The sequence below is a fragment of the Talpa europaea genome (genome assembly GCF_964194135.1).
Source record: "Talpa europaea genome assembly, chromosome: 9".
Lineage (NCBI taxonomy): Eukaryota > Metazoa > Chordata > Mammalia > Eulipotyphla > Talpidae > Talpa > Talpa europaea.
Genome location: NC_140076.1, coordinates 106,300,084 through 106,323,940, shown reverse-complemented (window position 1 = coordinate 106,323,940; position 23,857 = coordinate 106,300,084). Strand labels below are relative to the sequence as shown.

Sequence of the window (23,857 nt, the reverse complement as noted above, 5' to 3'; positions counted from 1 at the left end):
CATAATGGTGCGCATGAATGTCCTGGCTGATGTCCAGGTTCTTATTAGACCATGCTCCAAAGTTATCATCCGGTTTCTAATTGTGATGATGAAGCATGGTTACATTGGCGAATTTGAAATCACTGATGATCACAGAGCTGGGAAAATTGTCGTGAACCTCACAAGCAGGTTAAACAACTGTGGAGTGATCAGCCCCAGATTTGATGTGCAACTCAAAGATCTAGAAAAATGGCAGAATAATCTGCTTCCATCTCGTCAGTTTGGTTTCATTGTACTGACAACCTCAGCTGGCATCATGGACCATGAAGAAGCAAGATGAAAACACACAGGAGGGAAAATCCTGGGATTCTTTTTCTAGGGGTGTAAAACACATATGGAAATAAAAGGCCTCAATGGAAAAAAAAAAATTATGTGACTTTCTTTCCAGCTCCTAATCACCACTTTTCTTAAACTGTTAATTGGTTTTCTAGATTTTGATTAAAATTGTAACAAAGCCCTTCTTTCTTCCTGAAAACCCAAATATCATAACACTAACACTTGGTCAAATTATTTTAATTATTTTGGGTTTGTGCCTGTTTAGGACTCCACTAGTTCTGAACTCAAAAGCACAGTCCTTAAAAGCATAAAATTGTGCCTTCTTTTTGTGACACACCCCCAGAGCACACACATAATAGCTGTGGGATGAATGGTTTAGTTTCTATAAGATTCCATGGTTGCCTAATCACATTTTGCAAATGCCAGTTGCAATGGATGGAATTTTCAATGTGGGCAGTTAACAGAAACAGAAGATTTCCATACCTCTGCTATCTTTACTGAGCTCCACACCCATCCTGGCTATGACTTCAATGCTCACATCAGAACTATATTTGATAAAAAATTTGGATATACGCACAAGCCTCCTATTCTCCTTATTTCCCTCTAAACCTTACTATGAAACTCTGTCCAGCTGCCTTGTCCTTGTATCCATCATCTACTCAGTACGAAATAAAGTACATAAAATAGCAAATATTTTTCAACGGATGAATGAATGCATTTATGAATGTTTTAAGGGTAAAAGATGATAGTGAATTGTGATCGGAGAGATCATGAATATTCTTTGAAAACCATTTTTCTAGGAAGCAATCACATCAAATTACAGCAAAGGTTTAAGACACATGTAAGAAATTTTTGATAAAACTCAACTAACATACTAGACAGAATTTCAGACTATCTGCCTGCCCATATCCCATATAGGATCTGGGCCATACCCTCCTTGTATTGAAGCAGTAGTAAATACCTAAAGTAGGAGTCACCCAGTGCCAGGCTGACAGAGACCCTACACCCTGGGCCAGAGGATAAGCAGGACCAATCGTATTATCTACAGAATCTGCACTGGGTGCTACCAAAAGTCACCCTGAACTAGGACAGTCACTTGTCATCATAGGGCAGCAGCACACACATTAAAAAAAAAAAAAAAAAGGACTGAAGAGGAAGCTGGTCTGGAGAGACTTAAACATGCCGTAAGATCAGAGAGCATACAGACAGAAAGTGAGTAAAGGGAGAGATCAAGGAGACAAAAAAAGGGAACAAAGGAAAAGAGCTGAAGACAAAACTGCCAAGGGAGGCAAAAATAGTGAAGACTATGAGAAGAGACGGGAACAGAAGAAAGTCAAGGCAGAGACAAGAGCCTGTCCAAGGTCACAGCTGCCTCAGTTCCTGCAGCTCAATTCGTCAGCTCCTGCTGCATCCCCATGAAACAACTCTATAGTCTGACAATAATCCACCTACAACTCCATGTACTCGTTAGAATTTTCTGTTCGTGGGCCTCCACTGGTGGCGCAGCGGTTGAGTGCTGGGTTGCGAAGCTGCCCGCAGCCTCTGCAGCGCCGGTTCAATCCCAGGCCGCTGGGCGAGGATCCCACATGGAGCGCAGACCTCTCCTGCCACGCCTGCTGCTCCCCTCAGCAGTGTACCTCGTCAGTCTGCCTGTTCTGCTCTCCCGCTCTGCTCTGGTGAATTCTCTCACCCTCCTGCGCTTCTGACTGTACCCAGTGCTTGTGTACATAAATAAATCTTTAAAAAAAAAGAAATTCTGTTCCATGTGACAAGGGGGGAGGGGAGAAAAAGGGAAGGGAGGGGAGAGAAGTGGGCAGGAAAGAAGGAAAAAGATGAAAAGAAAAAGCAAAACAAAAAAAATAACCCGACCAGAAATCAGATGGACTCAATTACTTTTTGTCTTTAAATTTTTTATTAATATTGAATATATAAAAGGGTGTATTTATAACATGTTTAAAAAAAAACAAACATTTGTATACCTATAACCCATCATAAATAATGAAACCTTACCAGTTATCTATAAAGGCACCTATGTGTCCCTCTCCCAAATCAATTACTTTTTTTTTTAAAAGATTTATTTATTTATTTATACAAGCACTGGGCACAGTCAGAAGCGTGGGAGGGCGAGAGAATTCACCAGAGCCAGAGCGGGGAGCAGAGCAGGCAGAAGGACCAAAGTACACTGCTGAGGGGAGCAGCGGGCGGCAGGAGAGGTCTGCGCGCCATGCGTGACCCTCCTCCGGTGGCCGGGGAGCAGCCGGGGATCGAACCGGCGCCGCAGGGGCTGCGGGCAGCCTCGCAACCCAGCGCTCAACCGCCGCGCCACCAGGGGAGGCCCAAATCAATTACTTTTTCATTAAATATTTCTAGAAAGTAAATATGCAGTGAGGGCAGGGAACATATAAAAAGCCCTAATAGCCTCCCCAGTGGTGCAGCGGTTGAGCGCTGGGTTGCGAGGCTGCCCGCGGCCTCTGCGGCGCCAGTTCAATCCCCGGCTGCTCCCCGGCCGCCGGAGGAGGGTCCCACATGGCGCGCAGACCTCTCCTGCCGCCCGCTGCTCCCCTCGGCAGTGTACTTCGGTCCTTCTGCCTGCTCTGCTCCCCGCTCTGGCTCTGGTGAATTCTCTCACCCTCCCGCACTTCTGACTGTACCCAGTGCGTGTATAAATAAATAAATAAATCTTTTAAAAAATAAATAAATAAATAAAAAATAAAAAGCCCTAATAACCTAAATACAGCCAACTCACACAGTACCAAATTGTTTTTCAAGATCTCAACAATTACAGAGACATGAGTCTATATTTTACAAGTCTTATAAACCATGAAGCGGAAAGCTAACAGTCATTAAACATTCATAAATCACCTAAAGATGTTGGCTTGATTGAGGAGGGTGACGGGTGGGAAAGACAGCTTCCTAAGCCAAGGAGCTCTCCTCAAAATGTTATCACTTGAGAATAACAAACAAGGTAACTTGTGTTGCTAAAAGTCATGAATTCTCTCCCTCACTTTTACAGAATATAGTAAGAAGGCTTAAGGGATGCATGTTTTGTCTCTCGCAGCCTCAATGTTCTACTTTTGACCCCTGGTAAGTAACTTTCCTTTTACTTCCTTGAAAGCATTGCAATAAAAAGCCTTTTGGGTGCTAACACTGAATAATATCTGATATGACTAAAAACAATTTTTGCAAAGGTTCATTATCTTACTAGCTCTGCCTCGAATTTTTCTTGAGATAGAAATGTAAGTATTATTAAGCTTGCAGATATATGTATGCCCAACATATATCAAACATTTTAATCACAGTTATGTTTTATTTAGAGTGGCAGTGAACAGAAATGCTACTAAGAGCTATAATGCACAAATAAACCAAAGATCTCATTTAATCCATACACATAAACTCTTCATATATAGTGAAGATGTCCTCCAAAGTTCACTGAATGTTAAATTCATTCACTAAAACTCATATATCCAAAAATTTACATTTAAAAATGTAGCAGGAAATTTGCAGGATGGTAAAAGAACCACAAATAAAATAATTAATGACATTGGATGTACAGAATTCTAACTTGAGTCCCAGGATCATTGGAGGAGAAATAATCAGGACTGCTGAATAGAAGTTGGTAGCGACCTCTGTTGTTTATGCTGGTGGTGTAATGCAGAGGCTTACATACAGCCACATAAAGGTCGCAGGACATAGGTAAAATTCAGTCACCATCCAAAAAAAAAAAAAAAGTTTTATTTAAATAAGTGAGTCCTACAAATTATATATGAAATAGTTCTATTCAGAACTATTTCAAGACTCACCAGAAACCTGTAATACAAGCAGTTGTGAATGAGTTTTCTACAAGGGAGAAGTTCCACAGGAAGAAATACATTGCTGTCCAAGGTAGGAATCTAGCAGTGTGGGAATGCCAATCATTGGTTTTCCTGTCAAACTCAACAAGTAGGTAAAAAAACAAAGAGAAATATTACAACCTGCAACTCAGGGTCATCTGTCAGCCCCAAAAGAATGAATCCTGGCTGTACTGAATGGGTCACCATTTCTCTCTTATGAAATTTATCAAAGCTAGACAAAAAACCATTTATAAAAACTAAAATGTTACAATCGTGTTCTTACCTCAGTTTCCCAAACATTAAAGGAAGCATACAAAACTTTACTTCATGCCTATTAAATCAAATTTAAGTTGATACCATACTCCAAAACTCACCATAAGCGAAATGTTAAATGTTGACTTGCGAGACTATATGCCTTTATCATGTAAACACGCACCAACACTATTAAATTAAATCAAAACCTTAAAAAGTTTCGGTTTTATGTATGTATTTACTTCTACTTATCCTTCGTTACAGCATGAATGAGTAATGGAAGGGCAAAAGACAGATAATAAGAGGGGGGAGAATGCAAAGTGTCCAGACTATTTCCCCCAAATTATACCTGTATCTATCTTTAGATCTATTCATAACGAGATATGGCTTAAGGTACAGTTACTAAAAATTCAAATCAGTTCTCCAAATACATTACATATATTTCCTGCCTTATCTCCTGCACCAACTCATTATTCCAGGTAAATCTAACTATTTTCACAACCACGTTTCTTAGTCTTAGTATTTCCCTTCTGTCTCCATGTGCTTCCCTCAGGGCCCAAGAGTTCCTACTCAATGCTTCGAAACGTCACCTCCTGTGGGATGACTTCCTTTGTATGTCTTTCTCCACAACTTGAAATGCTTAAGAGTTTTAGCTATTTCTCATTTACATCTCCGGGCTAGGAAAGTATCTGTGCTCATAGGAGATGATCCGAGATACATCACCATAATTAACAGATGAGCCCTCATTTTTGATAAAGTTAACAATGAAAACCGTAAAAAGTTCAATAAAAATGTACCCTTAACTAAAAGCAATACAGTGTCCTGGATTGGATCCTAGAGCAGAAGAATATTATTAGTGGAAAAACTGCTGAAATCCAAATAAAGTGTGACGTTGAGTTAACATTTATGTTTCATTAGTAATCTCTTTGAGTGTTGACAAATGCACCAAAGTTATATGAGATGTCAACATTAAGGGAAGCCAGGTGAAAAGTATACAGGAGCTCTAAAGGACCACCACTCAACTTTTTTATAAATCTAAAATTGTATCAAAATAAAGTTTACTGGCCAGGGCCGGGGGCGGCGGAGCGGGGGCGGCGCGGGGGGGTCGGGGCCCCGCGCTCAGCTCACGCCGCCCCGCCACCCCCAGGACGTGATCCTCAGGATCCGGAGCCACAGGACCACCATCTTCACGGACGCCAAGGAGTCGAGCACCGCGCTGGAGCTGAAGCGCATCATCGAGGGCATCCTCAAGCGGCCACCCGACGAGCAGCAGCTGTACCAGGATGACCAGCTCCTGGACACGGCAAGACCCTGGGCGAGTGTGGCCTCAGTAGTGAAACAGCGCGGCCACAGGCCCCGGCCACAGTGGGGCTGGCCTTCCGGGCAGACAAAACGTTCGAGGCCCTGCGTATCGAGCCCTTCTCCAGCCTGCCCGAGCTGCCCGATGTGATGAAGCCACAAGACTCAGGAAGCAGCGCCAATGGCTGTCCAGTGAGAGGGTCCTGGGCCCACCCCTGGTGCCCCATCCCCACCAATAAATGAGATTTGGGTGTCAAAAAAAAAAAAGCTTACTTAAAATTTTTAAGTAGTCTAGAAAAAGTTGAAAGAAGTACAACTATTGATGGGGACAAAGGGGATTTTAATTATAACCAAAATAAAAGAATAAGAAATATACTTCTTACAAGTAGAAGAATGAAGGCAGGCTACTGTTGGGTTTTTTTTAACAAGCTGAAATGAACCCAATTATGGAAGGATTCGTTAATGCTGCAAAATGGTGAAAAAGATATATTAAATTGACAGCTCAGTATTTATTTTCAGAAACAAAAACAACACTGCAAGAACTTACATGGAAAGTTTAAGACAGCACTATCGTATCACATACGTCAGAACTGCATTATCTATGTAAAGCATGTTAGTAATTATTACATCAGAGTGCTGTTTTTGAAGTTAATAATTTCCATGTTCTGACTCAGGAAATAGAAAAATGTTCCACTGAAATTATGTCACTCTAAAACAATCCTTCTATAATTTATAATAGCTTTATAAAATGTAACCCTAAGGTCCTGAGCAAAATCCTTTTCTACAATAGCTCTTTTTCAAGAGTTGTCAATAGTTTTAAAGTTTCTCAACTCACTTTAAAATATTTTTAACCTAATGATTGTAGAATCATATTGGTGAGTTCCAAAGTCACATATCATAATATACAACACTATTCATTTAATAAAAAATGTAAAATATAAGGATATCACAAGTAACTAAAACAGAAATCTGAATACAGTATAACACTTTCCTAGTAAGTTCTTACAATTCAAAGGGATACTATTTCAATTTTAAAATCCAATATCAAAGACCAAAGAAATGTTGTGTATTTGACCAGTATAACTAGTTGCACAATAAATCATTACAGTAAAATTAATTATAAGATGTGAAGAATCCTACTACCTTGCTAATTTTAAAAGGGCTGTTTTAAATGATTGCTACATCTCCAGGGTAGTGTTAACAGCAGGAAGGAGATGCAAACACAATCGAAATATACAAAGTGTGCACATTTTGAGACAAGACTATTTCCTTTTAAGTTAGGCAACAAGAAATTTTGGAGTTGTAAAATACTGACATCATTCAAAAAAACGAAGAGACTTTTGCATGAATATTAAAAACAGAGGCCATGGACATAAAATATACTAACAGAACAATGAACAAAGTATCTCAGCTAATCCTTAATAATCTTTCTTAAACCTTTTAGTATCTTCAAAGCCTAATTTGAAAACCAAAAATTCAGGCCTAAAGACTAAATTCTCCCGTACTTGCTTCTAAGATCCCTATGCCATTATTCTGGGACAAGTCAAACAAATTTGGTCTTTTTTGGTATCCTCCTTCTTTACTTGGTTCATATCAGATAGATTAATTTCTGTTACAACTTAATAGCAGAAAATGGAATATAGGATATTTTATTTACACAGAGTGCTGTATCAAAACCAGAACAACTAAACAGTGATCCCAACACAATGTTATTTAGTTCGAGAGCTTGAATTACAGAAATGGTACAGATGATTGCTAAGTAGGTAACAGGATAACCTGCACAGATAAAGGTTTAAAGTTAACTCTAACTGAAAAAGAATTATACCAAAATGAAGACAATTAAAATTGGAGGGAAATTCAAATATAATTTCTTTATATTCTCTTTGAACATTTACATTATGGGGACTTTATGAATTTATAACTTTCAGACTCTAAACTTCAGTTTTTAATTATTTTAAACAGTTTTTTGTTAAGCTAATTTCAATGCAACTCAAGATCAAAAGAAGTAACACAAAATGGCCCCTTTTATAACTTGCTAAAATATACCATCTGGTTGAGAGTATTAACTTCACAGACCAGGGACCCTTGAGATTGGATCTCATTCTATAGAAAAAGGGAAATAAAGCTTAGAGATTAGGACTAATCTCCCAATTTTGTTTCTGTGCTCTCTGCTTTGTGTTGATGGTATCTCCTATTTCTGAATTGAGTTATCAGTTCAAAGAGATGCGTTTTTTAGCACTACTGTACTGTATTTCTACTACAAAACAAAATTTAAAACAAACTTCAGTAATGTAAACAAATTTAGTGTCCACCACCTATACATTTCATATGAGACCTACATTTTTATTTTTGGTCTTTACTACTAATATTCTATCTCCTAGGTACTTAAAGTATTTCTTCCCCACCCCACAATAAAATTAAACAGTTCTAGTTGTTTCTTATGGTTCCAGAGCATCCTGGGAATGCTCAGATTTTTTTTCCCCATATAAGTTAATGGCAGTATTATCGCCAAATCCAAATGCAAGATATCCATTAGGAATACAAACTTTTGGATGCGGGGGCTGGGAAGAATATGACAGGAGAGGACCTGTATTATTTCCCAGAAATATGGAATGGGGATCCCGGGAATCTGAATTCAGATGGCATAAAGCACTTATACTACCGAAACAACATGTTATGAGCCAGAAAGATGTCAGAGTAAGCAAAGCTGAAGACTGAGGAGGGTGAAGTAGGTAGGGGCAAAAAATGATAAGTGAGCAGCATGGTGATCTGAAGAAGTGATTTACCAATAAAACAGAGCAGGTGACCATCTGCTCTAGGACACATGATGGTGAAGGGCAAGTATCACAATCCATGCACATGCAACCTGGTTGTACTTTACTTCTTGTCTGCCCTTGGATGGCTGATGCTTGTTAAGTTGCCTGTTGTATTCTTCCAATAAACCCCTGCTTGACTGGAACAAGTGTGACTGAGTTTCTGTTCCCTACAGGCCAAACTCAGTAACATATAAGATCCTGTAGCAGATATAAAGATGAGAAATACCTACTTCTCTCCAACCTCAAAGACAATATAGTTAGGAGCAGCTATGAATACAAATCATTGTTGTGGTATCATCACTAAATTTAAAAACTAAGCCCCCACTCCTTGCACAGCAAGTAAATTTGGGAGGCTTGAATAGATAAAGAGAGTGGATGAGGCTGCATGGGAGGGAACTGGGCTGTTAAGCTGAAGATCAAGATCATTAATCAGGGCACACCCAACACTAGTCACCCCAACCAATCAATGATGCCTGGAGTATAAATAGAGTCTAGGGACCCTCACTTTGCACAGCAGACCTCTCCTGTCTCACCCGGTGTTTCTCTCAGCAGAGTATTTCAATAAATTCACCTTTTCTGTTCTCCACTCTGTTTCTGTTGAATTCTTTCACCCCCACGCCTCTAGCCTACAACCCAATTCTTTCCCATAACAATAACCATATTATGAGGCAGACTATAAGAGGCATAAAAAGTATTACACAGTTCAAAGAGGAGTGATCATATCAAATGCAGAATCAAAAAGGTTTCCGGAAAGAAAGGGAACTAGTAATCATAATAGATAGTAGTTTGGGATTTTTTTTTTTTTTTTTTTAGTTTGGGATTTTTTAAAATGTATTAACTAAGAAAAATAAAATGTTGGAATCCTAAGTGAAACAATGAAAAATAATTTTAGTGGTTTATGAAATAAAAAATCTGGTGACAACTGAATCATATCAGTTGGCAACTGACTAGTTACAAAGATGAGAACAAGAAAAGCGTTTTTAAGAGGGTTCAGTTTTCAACCTGTATGATTTTAAGAATGATGAGGCAGTAACAGAAAAGTTCACAGCAGGTGATTTGGGGGAGAGATGCCAAGAGAGGAAGCAAGTGCTGTAACTGATATACTGACTTGAGGTAAGTGGCAGTAAGCAGCGTTCAATTTACTGTGGGATCAGGAGAAAGAGGAACCATCTCAAGTGCAGAAAACAGATTTTTCAAAAATCCAAATAAAAAACTGTCCTCTGAAAAAAGGAAATACAAGACACTTCGCAATATCTAGTTTTTTTTCTTTTGCATTTGGCAAGATTCCAGTTTTACTTAGTTGCTGGATTTCCTGGTCAAAGACTGGAGACTTTAAAGACTAGAAATTAGGACCTCCCTGGTGGCGCAGGCGGTTGAGAGCAGCGCTGTGAAGCTGTCCGCAGCCTCTGCAGTGCCGGTTTGATTCCCGCTGGCCTCGGAGCAACCGACATGGCACAGCAGACCTCTCCTGTCTCGCCCACTGAGCCCCTCAGCAGTGAATTTCATCAGTCTGCCTGTTCTGTTCCCCAGTCTGTTTCCGGTGAATCCTCTCACTCACCCGCGCATCTGGCCTGTACCCCAGCTTTTGTATAAATGAAATATTTAAAAAGAAAAAAAAGAATAGAAATTAAGTAGTATTATAGAAGAACCTAACTTTTTTTAATATGGCTTCTCCTCCCAGAAAAATACACAGATTTTGTTAACAATTTTAGAGAGTTTGTGGACATTCTGAAGCCCTAAGGGGTACCTACACCCAAGGTTTTTTAAAAAAAATGCATGTTGTATAAGAGAGAGGGGAAAGACAAGGTTGGGAAGAAAGAGGAAATATATGCAGAGACCCATCAACTCCCTTTCCTTTTCCAGAACTGGAGGATGAAGCAGATCAACACCAGAGGGACAGAGAGGTTCAGGTTTCGCCAACCTTCTCTAACAGAGGAACTACCTTTATCAGAGACAACTGTCCCCAAACTAAAAGACTTCTTTGTAATAGTGCAAATATATTTAACAGACTACAAGTTCTTTTTAAAGAAACATAGACCTCAAGGACCCAAAATTAGATCTGATGTATATGAAGTGAGTCTTGCTGATCTGCAGAATGATGAAGTTGCATTTAGAAAATTCAAGCTAATTACTAAGAATGTTCAGAGCAAAAACTATGTGACTAACTTTCATGTCACGGATCTTACCCATGACAAAATGTGCTCCATGATCAAAAAATGGCAGATCATGACCGAAGTTCGTGCTGATGTCAAGACTACGGATGGGTATTTGCTTCATCTATCCTGTGTTGGTTTTGCCCTCCCCCCCCCCAAAAAAAAAATCAGATTCAGAAGACCTCTTACGCTCAGCACCAACAGGTCCACCAACTCCAGAAGATGATGGTGCTCAGCACTGCACAGGTGAAGACAAATGACTTACATGGTGAATAAGCTGATGACAGGCACAACTGGGACAGACAGAACTTGCCCTTGCCAATCTATTCACCTGCTCTGTGATTCCTTTGTTAGAAAAGTAAAAATGCTGAAAAAGCCCAAGCTTGAATTGGAAAAACTCATGGAGCTTCATGGTGAAGGTAGTAGTTCTGGAAAAGCTACCAGGAATGAGATAGGTGTTAAAGTTGAATGAGTTGATGCATATGAACCACCAGCCCAAGAATCTGTTTAAAATTCACTTTCAATGGTGACAAATAAAAGGTCTTGTGATATTTTATAAAAGAAAAAAAAAATCCATCCAGGATATACAATAGCATATTTATCAAGGGACAATCTCATTTTCAATAATAAGCATATTCAGCCAATAATATGCAGACATTCAAATGTGAGCTATCACTTTAAATTTCAAAACTATAAAAAATTGCAAACAGCACACTTGTGTATCATCCTATGCACTATACCCTGGTTGGGAAGCGCTGCATAATTATTTTGTCTCTCTACAGAATATTGTGATTAAACACTAATTTGGCATATCCAGATTTTCCCAATAACACTACTAAAGAAAATCCAAACCAAAGATAATAAAAGAATTACAATACTGAAGTCTCCCTTGTAGTAATTCAGCCACACTAGCTTCTTTTTTTTTTTTAACTTTTTTTTTTTTAGAGGCATGTTTATTTATTTATTATATTTGTTTGTTTGTTTTGTTTATACATGCACTGGGTACAGTCAGAAGCGCGGGAGGGTGAGAGAATTCACCAGAGCCAGAGTGGGGAGCAGAGCAGGCAGAAGGACTGAAGTACACTGCTGAGGGGAGCAGCGGGTGGCAGGAGAGGTCTGCACACCATGTGGGATCCTCCTCCGGTGGCCGGGGAGCAGCCGGGGATCGAACCGGCGCAGCAGAGGCCGCGGGCAGCTTTGCAACCCAGCGCTCAACCGCTGCGCCACCGGGGAGGCCCGACTAGCTTCTTGATTTACTATAGTACCTATAATCTGTACCATTCATTTTGATTTCACAGTAACAATTATAACTATTATTTACTGAGCTAAAACTAAGTGCCAGGCTGTTTTACTTTATATTATCGTCATATTTAATCCTCACAGCAAGTCTACAAAGTTTGTCTATTAAATTTTTCATTTTTTTAATTTTTATTTTTTATTTATACAAGAGATGGGGTACAGGCCAGAGGTAAGAGAGGGTGAGAGGATTCACCAGAGACAGAGCGGGGAGCAGAACAGGCAGACAGACCGAAAGCACTGCTGAGGGGAGCAGCAGGCGAGACAGGAGAGGTCTGCCTCACCATGTGGGATTCTCCTTGGCCTGCCCGGAGGCTGCGGAGGCTGCAGTCAGCTTCACAGCACCGCACTCAACCTGCTGGCTACCAAGGAGGCCCTAAATGTTTCATTTTAAAGCTGAGATAACTGAGGTGAGAGAAACTGAATAAATAACTTTGTCAGAGCCCATATTGTTAATTACTAGGCTAGACTATATCCTTGCAAGAAAGAAAATACAGTAAAAGTTAATGAACATGGATTGTATGCCAGCAGAGACAAGGGTAAGTAGATAGATCTTAAATTAGACTGAGTCCAATTGTGTCACATTGGTGAAGTAAAAAATTACTTGTAGGCAGAGTATTGCCCTGCTTAACAACATTTTCGCCAATGACATACAGTATATAAGTCCAGGAGTACAAATAGGTAGCTACACCATAGCCTATGTATGAAGCACAGGCTATTCCATTTAGATTTGTATAATTAATTACACCTTGTGACAGCTGTATAGCAATGAAGTCGCCTAACAACCTCCTTTTCAGAAAGTATCCCGATCACTAAGCAAAGCAAAACTGTACAGTAAAGGAGGGATACTATAGGAAAAATAAACTACTTGTATACTGTATACTAATGGGTATATTTCTCACAGAAATAGCAAGGAAGCTCTCTTAACGTCACATGTGCCCAAATAAAAACAACTGTCTCCACAACTTATTTGAATTTTTTACTCACCTTGCTCAAGACTATAAAAACTTACTTAAAAAGGAATGAAACTGACAAAAATGAAAAACAAATGTTTTAGTATTTTGATTTTTAAATACTGCCTTTCAAGTTCCTGAAGTCATTTTTGTTTAACATTGTCTTAAATTCAATGCACTATTTATAAAATCCTGAATAAAGATTTTTCTAGACATCTGCACAAGTTTTGCTTACCTAAGTTTTACCTGCCAAATCCTGCCATTTGGAACAAAGCCTCATAGTCTACAACTGTATCTACAGCAGGCTGATGTCCTGCTGTAATGTCTGAGGGTTCACGTAAGCCAAAACACTCACAAAAGATGACAACCAATGGATGAACATAGAAAACAATGCCTCGAGTGTTGTGGCTTACATTAGATATCTGTAAGGACTTGAGAGGCAATGTCTGGCATTAGCTGGCTCGGGTTAATCAACAGTAAATATTTAAGGAACACCTTCTACGCTCACAAATGACACCTGTGCTATAGAGGTGGCAGTCTAGAACTACAAATTGAATTCATGTATGCTGAAAGATGAGGTATTCAAACTGAAATTTTAAACTCCAGTGCATAACTTTCCCCCATAGCCAAAAATACCAGGGCTTCAGCAACCTACAAACAACCAAATATGTTAACATGAAGAGACCAACAGGTACACACAATACATCCGAGTACAAACTTAGTCTTAGGTTACAGCAGTCTGTCCTCTGGAAGTTTGCATCCTGAGGCACTTCCCCAAATGCCACTTCTTTTTATCAAAAAATCAGTTATTTTAACAAGTAAACTTCTGGGTCTCCGTGGCTATCAAACGATCACTAGCCACTGCAGCACAAGTTCGATCCCAGGCCAGGGAGCTGACCCATATGGCACAGCAGACCTCTCCAGTCTCACCCACTGCTCCCCTCAGCAGTGGATCTCACTGCCTGTTCTGCTCCCCACTTTATCTCTGGTGAATTCTCCCCCCCCCCCCGCACCTCTGGCCTACACCCCAGCTCTTGTATGTACAAATAAATAAAAATAAATCTTAAAAAAAAAAATAAAATAGGGCCTCCCCGGTGGCGCAGCAGGTTGAGCGCTGCGCTGTGAAGCTGTCCACAGCCTCTGCAGCATGGGTTCAATTCCCGGCCGGCCAGGGAAAAACCCACATGGCATGGCAGACCTCTCCTGCCTCGCCCGCTGCTCCCCTCAGCAGTGTCTTAGGTTAGGTCCATCAGCCTGTTCTGCTCCCCACTCTGTCTCTGGTGAATTCTCTCACCCTCCAGCACCTCTGACCTGTACCCCAGTTCTTGTATAAATAAATTTTTTAAAATCTTTTAAAAAAAATACATAAAATTAAAAGCATACATAAAAAGTATACTTCTACTAAAAAAAGTGCATATTCATTAGCCTACTTATTCTTCTCTAGCAGGACCTGAAAAGATACTAACCTGAAAATCTATAGCTTGACTTATTGGTAAGCTAATGCCAGGGTACTTCATGATTTACTGAGCTTCTACAAGCCGGTGTCTGGTCTCTCAAAAACTTTAAAGGTAATGATGAAAAATGCATCTGCACAAAAAGAATGTCAGGTGACATAAACAGTAATTCCTGTAGGTCAATAGTTTAAGTTTGAAGAAACTGAAAGAGATAAAATAGCTCACCAGAAGTCTGACACAGCCTTAACAGTAAAGATATCCAGTTTCGTAATTGATCCTAAGGCAACTCGGTTCCCATTGCAATCATCTCGAGCAACTTTTCAGTAACTCCCAAAATAATGCCCACTAACTCTTTCACCACAAACCTCAAACCAACCATTCCTTACATTTCTTCAGCTCACAGTGTCTCCCCCTTTATAAAAACAAGGGGAGGAGACAAAAAGTCTTAAGAGAATAAAAATGTTAGAAAAAAGTGAACAAGTCCAACCAGCCTCTGCACCCAGGGTCTCTTCCAGAGGCGTCATTCATTCCAATCATCCACCCTTCATGTCCTGGATAATACAGGGTTCCTTCACTTTACCAACGCCTCAAAATGTCCACTCTCTAACAAATGATAGGGTCCTTGTGTGGCCACTCTGTCCCAGCCCTTCTCCCTACACTAATCACGGAAGCCTCGCAGCTCTACCCGGCCAGGAGAGTCTCACCACGCTCCACACTCACAAACCATCATAAAAGCCCAAAACACGCTATCGCGTCCTCTCTGCTACCACATTCCAACCCTCGCGAAACCGTCCCTCACATCAGCTCTTCCTTTATGAGCTTGCCATGTAATTCTCAACACAGTCTCCACGTCCTACGACTGCCCCAACACTCCCAAGCCCTCATTGCCACACACAACCCCAGCAGACACACCCTCCCCAGTCTAATTCCTACAGCTCCAAACCCCACCCCCTCATTACAATCTCCAAGGCCCCAGCGACCAAGCCAACCCCCGCCCAAACCCGTCACGCCCTCCAGATCCTTTCGGGGTCCCTTCCGCCAGCGAGAACGGGCCCCCCCACACCCAGCTCGGGGCTCCCCGAGTGCCCAGGCCCTCCCCAGCACCCCCCAACCCCGCCCCGGCCCCTCACCAAGCAGCAGCAGCTTCACTTCTTTGGCTGCTTTCTCCCCGTCCTCCCGCAAGTTGCGGTCGATCATCTTGCTCCGCTCCACCGCCGCCTTGTCCTCGGCGCTCAACGTGCAGCCCATGGCGGCGGCGAGAGAGGGGCCCGAGTCCGGACTCACTCACACACCGCGGCGACTGCGGCGGGACTGGCTGGAACCGCGTCTGGCGCTGGGCGGCGGCCCTCTACCTCCGCTCGAGGAGGACCCGGATATCCGGTGTCTGCGCCACTTCCGGCAACGCCTCGCGGCGGGCGCGGCTCGGACCTGTCCGGCGGGGAATTGGCGCCGCCGGAAGCGGAAGTGCCCGGGGAGCTGGGGGAGCCTGGGCGGTGGTCGCAGAGCAGAGAGGGTCCGTGGAGCTCGCAGTGCGCCGCTCGCCCTGAGTTCCCTTTCACCTTTGGGGCCGCCTTGTTTGGGTAAATGTAGGAACAGTGGGGACTGGACTTTGTGCAGTTCGTGGCGTCCTGCACCCGCGAGGTCATCCAGCCGGGTCTGGATGGGGTTGGGGATTCCCAGATAAGAGCGCTCTGCCCGCTTAGTAATTTCATCTGGGAATTTGTCAGTAGCCAGAAAGCCCCTCTGGTCGCTGGCTGCGCAGATCCGGGGCCCCAACCCCACGTGCTGGACACTTTCTCTTTCAGAATCGTGTCAATCAGATCTACGGAATGGGAACAAACCGCAGAACCTGATCCTGACCACGCCTCACATCCGAGATCTGTAAGAACGACCATGCCTAGGACTTTATCCTTTCTGCCCTCTCCTTGGCCCACCACCACTACTTTAAAAATGCACCCTGGTCCTTGTGCCATCAAATACGAATTTCTGTGGATTTGAGAGGTGCCCTATTACTGTGTTGGCAGAGGGACTCTTGAAAAAACCAGTAGATACTCTGTTTCCTGAAGGTAAGCATGTAGTTCCTCCAGAAAGTTTCCATGCTGCCTTTCTACAAAATAAGCCAGTTTTAGCGCAAACAGATGACCCTGCGTTAGGGACATAGGAATTTTACCAAGATTGGTCAACCTCAGCGCCATACCCCAAAAGAAACCAATGCATCCTGTGACTCTCCTAAAAATTTCCTGTTGTGGTAACAAAAAACAAAAAAAAAAGAGGAAGTTTTAGTAAAATTTGTCTCTGAACTCGCACATCCCTGAAAATATGTCCCCTATGAAAAATCCAGTCTTTTTACTCATAATTCTGGATACTACTGTGAAGGTGGTCCTAAATTACCTTTACTGTTTAATTACCGCACAAATACTTTCACCATATATTATAGGAAGGAAAACAGTGTAACCCCTACAACCTTGTAATTATAAGTTATTTTCCTAATAGAATCTGAACTTTATAAAATGGAAATGTCTATGTAGTGATGATTTATTAATTAGAGGGATTTCTTGAGAGCAACTAAACCTTATACACCACTACTTTTAAAGTGCCAATTCTTCAGAAATTGAAGTCTCCCCCTCAATTCCAAATGACTTAGAATAAAAGGGACTGCTTTTCCATAATCGATACTTAATGGGGGGAAAGGGCAAGAGGAGAGGGAAGTAAAAGCAGTATTTATTTAAGTACCCAGGAATGGCCAGTGCTTCCATGTGTTCTCTCCTAAGCCTCACAACAACCCTGTGAGGTAGGTAATGTTATCCCCATTTGTACAGATGAGGAAATAGGCTCAGAGAAATTAAACATCTTTCTCAAGCTCCCACAGTTCATATATCTAACTCCAATTCACCCTTTTCTACACTGCCACTATAACATTTTTCAGGGCGAGAGCCAACAGAAGGTTTTCATTTGGTATTGGGAGTTACTCCAGGGTGCAGGAAACAACAATTGCCTCAACCTGTTGGTTTTCAGTGGGTTAAAGAGGTGATGTTTTGTCCACAAAGCTTTCAGAGCTAAGGATTACATAAGAACTTTTACCAAGCAATCCTAGGGACTAGAAAACTCGTAGAAGGTGACCATAGCAGAAATTGTTGGAAAAGTTCTCAGCACAGTAGAAGAGAAATTTTTATTCACAATCGATCCACTTAGGGAAAAATAAATGGCAATGAACCAGCGAATGTCAAATTCTGTAATAAACGCCAGTGAGATCATAGTGTCAGAAATGACAGATCCCGCATTACAGGATAGCCGTATTACAGCTTGAATTACATATATCCTTACTCTTAAAGCTTTCTTCTCTGATGTATTTGAAGGAAGGGTCGGAGGGCAAAGGGAAAGTCAAGATAAATTAATAAAATGGCTGCCAAACAATGTTTAATGCCCTCTCCTTTCCCTCCCGCCTTACCGTGTGTTTCCGCTGGACTCACACTGCCACCTGCTGGCATTGCGAAGGGCCTACTAGTGATTGGAAGTTTTCCCCTGTCTAGGAATGAGATTCCTCCTTTGTGATCTTAGAGGAAGGGGAGAAGGAACACGTCTTCAATCACAAAAGACACTCCTTGGTTCATATACTACCTAAGGGATTTTCTCAATGTAATAGGTACTATACTAAAGTAAATCTAATGATAGGAAGACAGAAACCTGGAAATTTTCCTAGATTTAAAGGGAAAAAGCTGATCGCCCAGGTTCATTTAATAAACTATTTTCTTCAACTAGAGTTTCACTTACAAGCTCCACACTTTCCACAATCTGTAGGGTTGTGGTGTTTTGCTGCAGTGAACTGAACTCTCAGAGTTAGAACCATGTACATATTCTCCAGTATATTTCTCAAACATTCTACAGAGCTTTACCAGAGGTAAATGCTCTATAAAAATACAAGCTATCTTATCAAATTAGACTATGAATTCCCAAAGGCAGTGATCATACATCCTCTGTGATTCCCAGACAATTCTGAGTATTCAGCTAGTAAGCACTGAATTGTACTGAAGGAGTCAAAGTTGATATCAGTATGATTTTATAATAAAAAGTATTTATTGGCTGTTCAAAGGGGAAACTCCCACTCCCACCAGCCCATCTTCCCCTTTGATACTCAGTAAACCAGGAATTTTTCAAATACAGACCATATCATCTGCCGGTCCTACCTCAAGCCTTAAATGTTAGCTGATTCATTGAGGGACGTGGGATGGACAGGTAGTCCCAGGTGGATGTCCTGTCCAGTTTGCAATTATTTCGCTACCTTGAAAATACCACCACCAATACCAATTGGCGTAATTCCTACAGTTTCAATCAGTGAACAACTGAGCCCAACTCCCGTGCCCCTCTCCAACCCAGGGCTGCAGATAGAGAAATTTAAGTTGTCACTGAAGCTAATTTTGAGAGCAATGAATGGAAGTAGGGAGGCATTTAATGGACCATGGAAACCCCACCCTTCCCATTCCCAACCTTAGTCTCTTGTACCCGATTGTCCAGGGGGCTGGAGGTGGGTCACTGCCATGAGGAGAGAGATCAGGGAGGCCAGTCCTAAGGAAAAAAAAATATTCACAGTGTTATTGATCAGGGTGATTACCAGGCCTCTCTGTAGCCAGCCACATTAGCAAGTCAAATGCTAACCTCCCTTTCAGCCACCCAACCCCAATCTTTATACCCCTTCATCCTAAAAGAAAAGGAGGAAGAACTGTCCTGCATTCTTGCCTCTGCTGAGATCAAGCCCAAGGCTGATCTCCCATGTTCTGGAGAGATCATGGGAAAAAAAAAAAAAAAAAACCACTCTCCCATGTTTCTGGAGAGTGGGGAGAGCTGTAGTCAGCTTCCCTGCCTTCTACTCTGTGTCCCCTGCTTGCCACTCCCCTTGCCTCTGGCCAAAATCAGGAAAGGAAAATAACCACTTTGAAGGAAACTTCAGGTCTAAAACCAGGGAAGGGTGTATTAACGAAAAGAAAACAGTTAGCTGTAATGTAGCTCTTTTTAAACCTAGCAAGGAAATGAGAAGACACAAGTCGTTATCTTACCTTGCTTGGGCACAATGACTGCCCTGGACAATTATACTGAAAAATGAAGTCTCCTGAAGGGTCCCCAGAATAACTGCAAACCTGGCCTGTTGCTCTGTATCCTCCAGCTCCTACCCTTAGAGTTTCCCTGCTTCCTGAGACATGAGAAGTTCATGGGTTGAGACGCATCATCTCACCTTTGTGACCCTTTACTCTCGTCACCATCTCACCAGGTCGCCTCCCATCATAGTCAAGAATCACAGCCGAGTCCAAGGCTTGTGCCACACATCCATCCTGTTGGCTCTGTTCCTGATCCAGAAACACTAAGCAAAAGCTGTGTGCAGAGACCCCAGCCCCAGCCCCAGGTAGCTGAGAAAAGATGATCCTTCAAGGTGGTCCTTGCAGTCATAACTGGCCCCCAGCCCCATCTCCCTCCAGGTGTCCAGCAGCCCATCATGATTCCAGTCGAGGTGAGGGGGCAGGACGGAGGTAGCTGTCCGACATGATCATGTCGCTGGTGAGTTGCTGCTCTAGGAACTCAGAGGTCTCCTCAGCTATCTGGCCTGGAATTCGAAAGTCAACAGCAGGCGGCTCCTGCTTGGGGCTGGGTAGAGGTCGCGCACCCCAGGACTCAGTGGGACAGCCTGTCCCCTGGAGGAACTGCAGGAAATTCTCCTCAATGGAGCCCTCCCTGCTGGGTAGCCTCAGCTCCTCCTCTGGAGCTGACTTGAAGAAGCAGACAAACTGCTTGCTGAGCTCCCCGCGGATCTGCCGGTTAAGACAGCCGTAGAAGAAAGGGTTGGAAGTGAAGCAGAAGTAGCCTATCCAGGTCACCACACTCTCCACCTGCCCGGTTGAGATGGGTTGAGCACTCAGGGCAACGTAGAGGTGGAAAGAAAAGTAGGGCAGCCAGCAGAGCAGGAACTGTCCCCCCACTGCCAGGAGGACCACTGCCGCCTTCCCTCCACCAAACGTCCGATGTGGGGTGGTCTGGGGGGCCCCCGAGCTGGTGACCATAGTTGAGCGACTGCTGAGAGACTCGGAGCGTTGTCGGGGCGTCTCCATCCACGTGGGCAGCGGCCCGTGCTGCATGGCAGCCACGCGGGCCACTCGGAACATGCTGCAGTAGACCACAAGGATGAGGAGCAAGGGCAACAGGAAGTAAAGGACAGCAAAGACCACCACGAACAGCTGGCAGTAGGCACTGTGGCTCCATTGGAGTGAGCAGCCTGGGGGGATGCTGGGAGCTCCCTCCTCCCAGGAGACCCTTCCCAACACCGGCACAGAAGCCATCGCCAAGGCCTTCACCCACACACCCACCAGCACAGAGGCCACCAGCCCCAGGGTCATGCGCACCTCATAGCGCATGGGGTGGACCACGTAGTAGTAGCGCTCCACATTGATGGCCGACACCGAGAGAATGGCCAGGCTGACGAAGCATATGCTCAGGAACAAGTAGAGGCGGCAGGCAACCTCCCCAAAGAGGTCATGGTCAAAGAGGGCAGAGCTGGAGAGCATGGCCAGGGGCATGAGGGTCAGGGCAGCCAGCAGGTCCACCAGGCAGAGGTGGAAGACGAAGACAAATTTTCGGAGGGCGGGCGTCTTGGCGATAACAGCCATCACGGCAGCGTTGCCGGCCACCGCGGTCAAGTCCAGCAGGAGCATGAAGAAGAGGGCCACAGATTCGGAAGCCACGTCCCGTAGCCCCACTTCGGGGACCCCGCTGGCAGTAGAAGGACCTGGGGTTTGAGGGGCCCTCCCCAAAGTAGAAGAGTTCCCGGATGACTGGGGGATGGGAGAGGACTCCATGGGGCCGAAAGAGGACACCCAGGGCACCTCCTATCACAAGCCCATCCCCCATCCTAGTCCCGTGACCCTGGGATGGCAAGCCCAGGCCCAGGCTTCCCAGTTTGGGGGTGGAAGGAGGTAGGGAAGCAACTCCCGCCGGAGCCGCTAGTGCAGACTCTTGGCACCAGGCCTCTCGGCTGGGCTGTAGGTGCTGAGCGTCAGGCCAGTCACTGAGGGCTCAGGGATGCATCTCTCCTATCCGGCAGGTGGTAGTTCCTCCGGGTCCCACCTTGGTGACTGGGAAGACAGACAGAGGCAGGAGCCTCACCGCCTCAGCATTCCACCTTCCGAGTGGTCTCCGGCTCCTTCTCTACTTCCTTTCCTCTTTCCCACACCCTTCTCCCCTGTCAAGGACTGGTAGGCTGAATCCCAAAGCCTCCGTCTCACTTTCCCAGGGTCCTACTGAGCTTCTAGATTCCCACTCTCAAAGTTGCTTATGTAAATGTCCTGATTTCTTGGCTCCTCAGAATGGCAGGAGCTGTTGGAGGTTAGGAGCACAAGATTGGGTCTCCTGTCCCCCGCCTGGGAATTATTATCTGTGACTCTTCTGGACTTCAGTTTCCTCATAAAGGCATCTGTAAAATGAAGGGAATAATAGCAACTTCACCACTGTGTTTGGAGGATCCGGTGAGGTTTGTTAACGACAACACGACACGCTTTCCACATGCTAGGCCCTGTTCTAAGCACTCGCGGTAGATTAATATTTTTTTCTTGTATTGTTCATTTTTGTGCAGTATTTGCTTTCTCCCCTCAGGTGCAGTCCCCATAAATCTTCCACCACTGCATCCCCCATGAACCGTCACTGTGGTCCCTTGTGCTTCTCTCCCCTGTTTTGATGCCCTTCCCTCTCCCCCACCCATGCCTTATATCTGTAGTTTACCTGTTCTCTCTCTCTCTCTCTCTCTCTCTCTCTCTCTCTCTCCCCCACCTCTCTCTCTCTCTCGCCTTTGTTTGGTTTCCCTGTATTCCTCCTATAAGTGAAACCGCCTGATGCTTTCCTTTTTTTTTTTTTTTTGATGTTTTTCTTTTTCCTTCCGACTTATTGCACTGAGCATAATGCCTTCTAGCTTCATCCATGTTGCTGCAAATAGCATGAGTTTATCTTTTTTAATTGCCGAATAGTATTCTATTGTGAATATACACTACATCTTCTTGATCCATTCATCTGTTTGGGGGTACTTTCTTTTTTTAAAGAGAAATCTAGTTTTGGTGCTTCCCTGATAGCGCAAGGGGTTAAGTTGTAGCACTATGAAGCTATCCACAGCCACTGCATCACAAGTTCAATCCCCGCCAGGGAGCTACCCACATGGCACAGCAGACCTCTCCTGTTTTACCTGCTGCTCCCCTTAGCAGTGTATTTCAGTAGATCCATCTGTTCTGTTTCCCACACTGTCTATGGTGAATCCTCTCACCCCCGCCCCCACACACACCTCTGGCCTGTACCCCAGTTCGTGTATGTATAAATAAATATTTAAAAAAAAAAACAGTAAGAGAAATCTAGTTTTATTACCTTTCACTGTGAAGTCAACTTTACAGGTTGGGGGGGTAGTATTTTTGTTAGCTTTATTCATTTATTATTATTTTTTAGATTAACGCATTCCAATCCTCACAACCCTAGGAAGTGCATGTTATTCACATTTTGCAATCAATAAGACAGACCTAGGGGGCCTCCCCTGCTGGCGCAGCGGTTGAGCGCTGGGTTGCCAGGCTGCCCGCAGCCTCTGCAGCGCCAGTTCGATCCCCGGCCACCAGCGAGGGTCCCACACACACAAAAAAAAAGACAGACCTAGGTAGGTTGAATAACTTACCGAAGGTCACACAGCTAGTAAGTGGCGAGGTCCAGGTACACAGCCGGGTGGTCTGGCCCTGGAGCCAGTCGTCTCTCCCACCATGCCATGCTGTGCTTGACGGTGCCCCCCACAGCAGCTGCAACACAACAAGCACTCAATAAATTGTGGCTGAATTTGAACCATCTCTAAAAATGTCTCTCACTGCTCTGGGCTACACTAGAAAGAGATAACCTGAAAGGGGGAAGCACTGTGCATTAGTCTGCTCTGACAGCATCACCCACGAGATAAAAGCTGTCACTTGGGGAATGTTGAGAAGGAGCAATGAAAAAATGTCCCAGCTGGAAGGGTATGGGAGGTCAATGCATCTATTTCAGAGCTGGAAGGGTATTTGTTCCTTGAAAGCTGCCCTTGTCCACCCCCTCATTAACTTCTCAAGGCCTCCCTGCCTGCAGGTGGGAGAGGACCTGTTCCCACCTCCCACTTCCAGCTCCCCAGACCTCGGGTCACTGGAGCTGGCTACTGGAATATCCCGACCCAGAGCCCGCTTGGTCCTGAACTGTCACCACAGTTGCAGAACAAGGAGGGGGGAGTCTGTGTAAGCGCTGGGTAGGTGACTGAGATGGTGGATGAGCAGCAATCAGAGAAGAAAACTGGAAGAAATTGGGAAGGGAAGAAGTCTGTGGTTTTAGTGCCTTACATTTCCCCTGACCAAGTGGCAGATCAAATCTGTCTTATGCATCTTGTTCTCCATGCTGAGTTTGTACATAATTGAAATGAGTTGCCCAATGCAATTCAATTTTTTTCATTTCCACGCACTATCT

The 23,857-nt window shown here is 43.7% G+C and overlaps 2 protein-coding genes and 2 pseudogenes across 4 annotated transcripts in view; 2 read left to right on the top strand and 2 right to left on the bottom strand.

Moving 5' to 3' along the window:
* GNAI3 (G protein subunit alpha i3) overlaps nt 1–15,616 on the bottom strand; it is a gene marked incomplete at its 5' end in the record, with an annotated part of 42,638 nt that extends 27,022 nt beyond the window's left edge. Inside the window, one exon of the mRNA XM_084243838.1 lies at nt 15,499–15,616. Coding sequence (XP_084099964.1) covers nt 15,499–15,616 — 118 coding nt within the window. The remainder of the gene's footprint in view (nt 1–15,498) is intronic.
* Nucleotides 5–6,156, top strand: LOC311177777 (elongin-B-like; annotated as a pseudogene). Its single transcript has 2 exons — nt 5–151; nt 5,545–6,156. The product of its transcript is annotated as an elongin-B-like (transcript).
* LOC311177776 (40S ribosomal protein S3a-like) lies at nt 10,385–11,137 on the top strand (annotated as a pseudogene). The gene has a single exon. The product of its transcript is annotated as a 40S ribosomal protein S3a-like (transcript).
* Nucleotides 15,617–19,851: 4,235 nt separating the features above from the next.
* On the bottom strand, nt 19,852–21,207 carry GPR61 (G protein-coupled receptor 61; the record flags this gene model as incomplete). Its single annotated transcript, XM_084241618.1, has 1 exon — nt 19,852–21,207. One exon carries the CDS (start codon nt 21,205–21,207, stop codon nt 19,852–19,854), a length of 1,356 nt encoding a protein of 451 aa, XP_084097744.1.
* Between the last annotated feature and the right edge of the window lie 2,650 nt (nt 21,208–23,857).